Source organism: Triticum dicoccoides, chromosome 1B (genome assembly GCF_002162155.2).
Source record: "Triticum dicoccoides isolate Atlit2015 ecotype Zavitan chromosome 1B, WEW_v2.0, whole genome shotgun sequence".
Lineage (NCBI taxonomy): Eukaryota > Viridiplantae > Streptophyta > Magnoliopsida > Poales > Poaceae > Triticum > Triticum dicoccoides.
Genome location: NC_041381.1, coordinates 502,786,402 through 502,791,480, shown reverse-complemented (window position 1 = coordinate 502,791,480; position 5,079 = coordinate 502,786,402). Strand labels below are relative to the sequence as shown.

General features: G+C 44.6%; 1 protein-coding gene across 1 annotated transcript in view; it reads right to left on the bottom strand.

The window, feature by feature from the left end:
* Positions 1-4,372, bottom strand: part of LOC119344844 (dual specificity protein phosphatase PHS1-like) — a 6,512-nt gene extending 2,140 nt beyond the window's left edge. The window contains exons 1-7 of the mRNA XM_037615161.1: positions 4,032-4,372; positions 3,387-3,425; positions 3,092-3,270; positions 1,977-2,190; positions 1,568-1,741; positions 1,317-1,477; positions 191-1,226 (exon numbers count right to left, since the gene is read on the bottom strand). Coding sequence (XP_037471058.1) covers positions 191-1,226; positions 1,317-1,477; positions 1,568-1,741; positions 1,977-2,190; positions 3,092-3,270; positions 3,387-3,425; positions 4,032-4,106 — 1,878 coding nt within the window. The 5' untranslated portion in view covers positions 4,107-4,372. The remainder of the gene's footprint in view (positions 1-190; positions 1,227-1,316; positions 1,478-1,567; positions 1,742-1,976; positions 2,191-3,091; positions 3,271-3,386; positions 3,426-4,031) is intronic.
* Positions 4,373-5,079: the final 707 nt, after the last annotated feature.

The window sequence follows — 5,079 nt, the reverse complement described above, 5'->3', positions numbered from 1 at the left end:
TGATCGAAAAAATTGCACTGAACAGGAATAACATAAGAATCCCACAGGATTTTATTTGCAACGACGTTTGTTTGATCGCTACCACAGGAAAAGAAGATACTTTACAAGAGTTTTGAGTGGACGAAAAATTTCCAACGGAATGTAATGCAAAGGAATCCTTAGGAAATTTTAAATCAAAAGAAGCGCTTACCTTCGGAGTCTTGTAAAAATCACGAAGTCTCATTGTCATTCTACTTCGGGGAGCATCTGCACTCCCCTTCAAGTGTTTACCGCTCCAACTGTCCCTGGACATAGGAGAATCAGAGCTTCCGCGGGATCCCACAGAAGACGTTTTTGTGCCATTTTTTTGCGTTCCAGTCTCACTATGAGACTCGATGTTCACGTGCTTATTAGATGGACAAGGAGTACTGTAGCTGGCTCCCGGAGATGGGAAATCAGAAATTGCAATATCATTATGGTCAGATTCCTCAGAGCTTTTAGTAATTATGGACGAGAAAACTCGCAGAACGCTATCCAATTTTTGGTATAGCTGGAGAAGAAATAGATGGAAACCCTCCAGATCCCTAAGAGCTGCACGAAATGCCACTCGGAATTCGTGAATCGCAGCAGCATTGTCTTCATCAGAAAGAGAGCAACAAGAATCAGTGGAAGTGATTGCCTCATCAGGTCCAGGAATCCCAAGCTTACCACCGGAAATTTCATATAAGATATTTGAGGAGTGCTCCGAGTTATTCAAAATGAGCTCTACAACTTTGGGATACCGTTCATGATCTTTGACACGTCTCCCTGCAGGTGGGCGACGGGGCACCCCAGTGTCAATTGCTACAATGTGGAAAGTCCCGCTCGCACTTTCAGCATTTTCTTGTACACTTTTCAGTGCATCTGCTGTTCGTGACATTAGGTCCACCTCCAAAGAATCTAATCTTCCATTTGCAGAGTGGAACCGTATTTCTTTTTGGAAAATATTAGAAAGCAGTGGATTGGAGCTTTCCGAAGTGCTCTTCGAGTCCTCAAATCTGTCCATACTGGGCAAGGATGATCTATCTGAAATCATCAAGTTTGCCGGATTGCCACGCCAACCAAGCTGACGGCATGGGAGCCTATCCTCATTCCTGAGTATCAGGTCTAGCATCAAGACCCTTCCAAGGGATGAAGAAGTAACACATGCAGCTTGCCGTGAACTGAATGCCTTTGGACTCTCTAGCAGGGGTGAGCCATGAATATAACTGGCAAACAAGGTGACAATTAACATCTTATATGCAGTTCAGAGTGAGAAAATGCATGCATCATCATATTTTTACTAAGGCTAGCAGTACCTCATTAGAAGAAGACATCGGCTTAGCTCAAGAGCTTCCAACAACTCTGAGCAAGTCATCTCACCAAGCTCATCATTATTTGAAACCGCTATTGCTCTTGCTTCTTCTGCAGCATGTTTTATCTCCTGCCACTCCAGGCTAGAATTATGCACTACCCTGGCCTGCAGTTTTAGATGAAGCTGGATAAGAAATCCAATGATAATGGTTGACACAAAATAAGTTTAAAGTATTCACTGGGTGTTCAAATTTACTTGTGGTGTCTGGACTCCAAGCAACCGTGCAAATTCATATCCCAAAAGTTCTGCCTGTGTCGCCATCTTTGATGCTGCAAACTTTATAACAGCTGCTTCTTCTTTTGGTAAACCATTGTTACCTAAAGCACTAAATAGAGCAAAGAACACAACGCCACCAGAGTTCACAGTCATCTATAAAGGAGGAAGAAGAAAGCAGCATGTTAATTGAACGAGTAAACAAATATTAAACTACAGAAGAAGAATATGATTTAGGCCTAATCTACAAAATGTTAATCCATGTTGGAGCCCCAACAACTGCCTTGAAAGTTGATCTCGGATGTGAAAAAGAGTGTATAAACTCAACTTATTTTTCTCACTAGCAACCTAGGAAGAATACAAATCGGCATGACAACAGACAGCAACAAACCTCAAGAGCTTTAGTCATCTCATCTTCAGAGTGTTCTGAACTACTACTGTGTTCTGTATGGTGCAGAGATGACAGCATATTCCATGAAAAGCCAGATGATTCAATGTCCAATGCAGAAGCATTCCCAAGCCTCTCCCACAAGCTTATTTCAGGAGGCTGATCAAGCGTAGGATTCTTTTCTCTGCTCGCCGCTTCTGCTTTAATCACTTCCTCCCTATAGTGAGCAGAGCAGAGCACAGTAGCAAAACAATGATAGAGCATTAGCACAACGAGCATAGAACGTTGATTTGCAAGCTTATGATCATTTATGTGGCATAAGGAAACAAATCCCTACATACTACTACTAAACAAAATCACAAGGTAACATTTAGATTTTTATTTACACAACTAAACAAATAAAAATGTAGAAGATGCCATCATGGGTAATTGGTTTTCTGCAAACCGTAGGCAGATTATTATTCTACTAATGGAGTCTTGCCTCTACTGTCATCGTTCTTTTATATAAAAAAAGTTTCTTGGTTGGAGAATATCAATACAATGCAGATCAACACATGGTATACATGTACTGCATGCTGGCATAAGGTCAGAACTAAACAGTAATCAATATGAACCATTATATCCAGTTAGGTTGTAAAGGATGAGTGTTGAATTAATCATTAGTCAAAATAGAATCCGGCAAACTAAGATGACTCTGAAGGCTTAAGCAGAGTTATACCTGTGTGTAATGTATTATCTTAATATAGCAGAGTTAAGAGTATTTTCGTGGAGAGGAAAAAATATACAGTTAAATATACAATCTAACCTAACATTACACCAAAATGAAGTCGAGGTATCAATGTGTTGGTATTTAGCATGTTCTCTAGTTAACTCTGGAAAGTAGAGAAACTGAAAAGAGGATTCAATCATGTTCCCCAGGTGAGTATTCAAGTAAGGTTCCATAACCTATTTGCATATACGAGATTTGCATCAGAAGGTTCTTTGGATAAATCAGCATAACGTTTCTACAGTAGCTTTATCCAACAAGTAGATTAAGGTCACTTGTTTAGTTTAGCGACACCAGATAATCAATTGAGAAATAATCATGACTAGGATGTAGATGAATTTAGGCAAGCAACCTTAAGTCTGCGCTGCCAAAAAGTGAGAAGCTTCCACTTGGCATCACTTCAATCTTTGAATTGCGACGTGGGAACCCAGATGGGCGAAATGTCCCGCTCCGCAAACGTACCAGCGACACCCATTTCTCAAATGACTGTGCTGTTGTTGAGATATCACCGCCAAAGAACAAAGAAACCACCTATACAGAGAAGTAGAAATTAAAAAATCCAGACGATTGTGGTCTTCAGGTTTTCTCAGCAAGGAAAACCAGGAAACTGGAAATCACAACTGAATACTGCAAATAGAAGCACGTACACGAGAGGGTAGCTTCAGATTTCTCTCCTCCTCGTTTTCCTACAAGAAATGTTAAGTTTCTTAACTGTTTTGTCCGCAGTGAAAATAAACATTTCGAGCATTTTGGTACCATAGTTCACCAGCACGTTTGTGACTGATGATAGCATTGCAATAAAGAAAGACAGACGAGAAGCATAAACCAGATCGGTTCTTCCTAAAAATGAACCAGGTAATGCGCTTCTCTGAGTTGACAAGTAGTACAATCGTGCAAGAGTGTAGGTCTAACACTAACATGACTAGAACAGTTGCGATTTTCGCTCTCCCGATGTTGCATTGAAAGTTTCCCAAATTTTCGGCACGGCTCCTACACAAGTTCAACTCTGCACAGACCGACCCAGACTAATAATTAAAGAAAAGCCCAAATAGGCATAATGTTTGCCTACTAGATTCGATCAGGGCCTACGATTAAAGAAGGCGCATTTGGGGGTTTTCGGTTGTTCAATTCAGCCCAATCCCCGAAGCGCATTAGCATTCCCTGAACGGAGGCCCCTTTCCCCCCAGGCGGCCCCCAAATCCCACGCCAAGAACCACCCAGAACGCGCCGGATCCGTCTCGAGACGGCGGCGCGCGAGCAAGAAACGGGGAGAAGCGAGCGAGCGAGCTCACCCTGGGGAAAGGGACCGGCGGCGGCGCCTCCCGCTCCTTGCGTGCCTCGTCTTGCCGCGCTGCCCCCTGTTCCATGGGAGGGAGGGGCGGGCGCGGGTAGCCGTTGACGGCCCGGGAGCCTGGCGTGATATACACACTCGTGTAACCGCCCGCTACGGCGCGTAGTGGAGTACGAACGGCCGGCTCCCGGGGGAGGGGAATGCGGGCCGTCAAATCCGCCGGAAAGGGTGAGGATCTTGCGCGGGCTTTCGTGCCCCGCTCCGTGCCTTTCCGTCTATGGTGTCGGCTTTTTTCCCGTAATGGAGCAGAGAGAGGACGGGGGCGAAGGGTAGGGGAGACGAAAGTAGAGGGCGCGGAGTGAGGTGGGTGATCAGTGGAGAGAGAGAGACGTCTCAGACGTGGAGTGTTCACCGGACGGAAACCGCTTTCGCTTTTTTGGAAAAGGATTCCACGAAGCGAGACACGGGGGCTCTTTCCTGCGATTTGGGAGTAAAATACACAGGAGGTCGGTAGACATGGAGAAATCTAATTTGGTCACTCGATTTAAAGGGAACCTCAACACGGATCATCAAATGAATGGCACTAAACGGACGGGCATACCCACCTCCACCTCAACGCTACGGGCATACCGCCTCCACCTCGGCTTTGCTCCTGGACAACTAACAGTCGGGCCCTTTGAGGCAGTAGTGGAGGTGCTGCCCACGATGGGGCGGGGATGTAGGCCTCCTTCTTGACAGTGGCAGTGGGGAGGACCGGGCGAGACTAGATGCCCGACTGATGACGTGGCGGGATGGCGGCTTAATGTCTACTACTACTCCCTCCGTCTGAAAATACTCGTCATTAAAATCTCCATTTATTCATTTTGATGACAAATATTTCCGGACGGAGGGAGTGCATAACTTATTTTTTGTAGTCGTGTTGGACCTCCAATCGTGGAGTTTTGTAGAACAGTAGTAATTTTTCCTCAAGTGGATGACCTAAGATTTATCAATCCGTGGGAGATGTAGGATGAAGATGTCTCTCTTAAACAACCCTGCAACCAAATGCA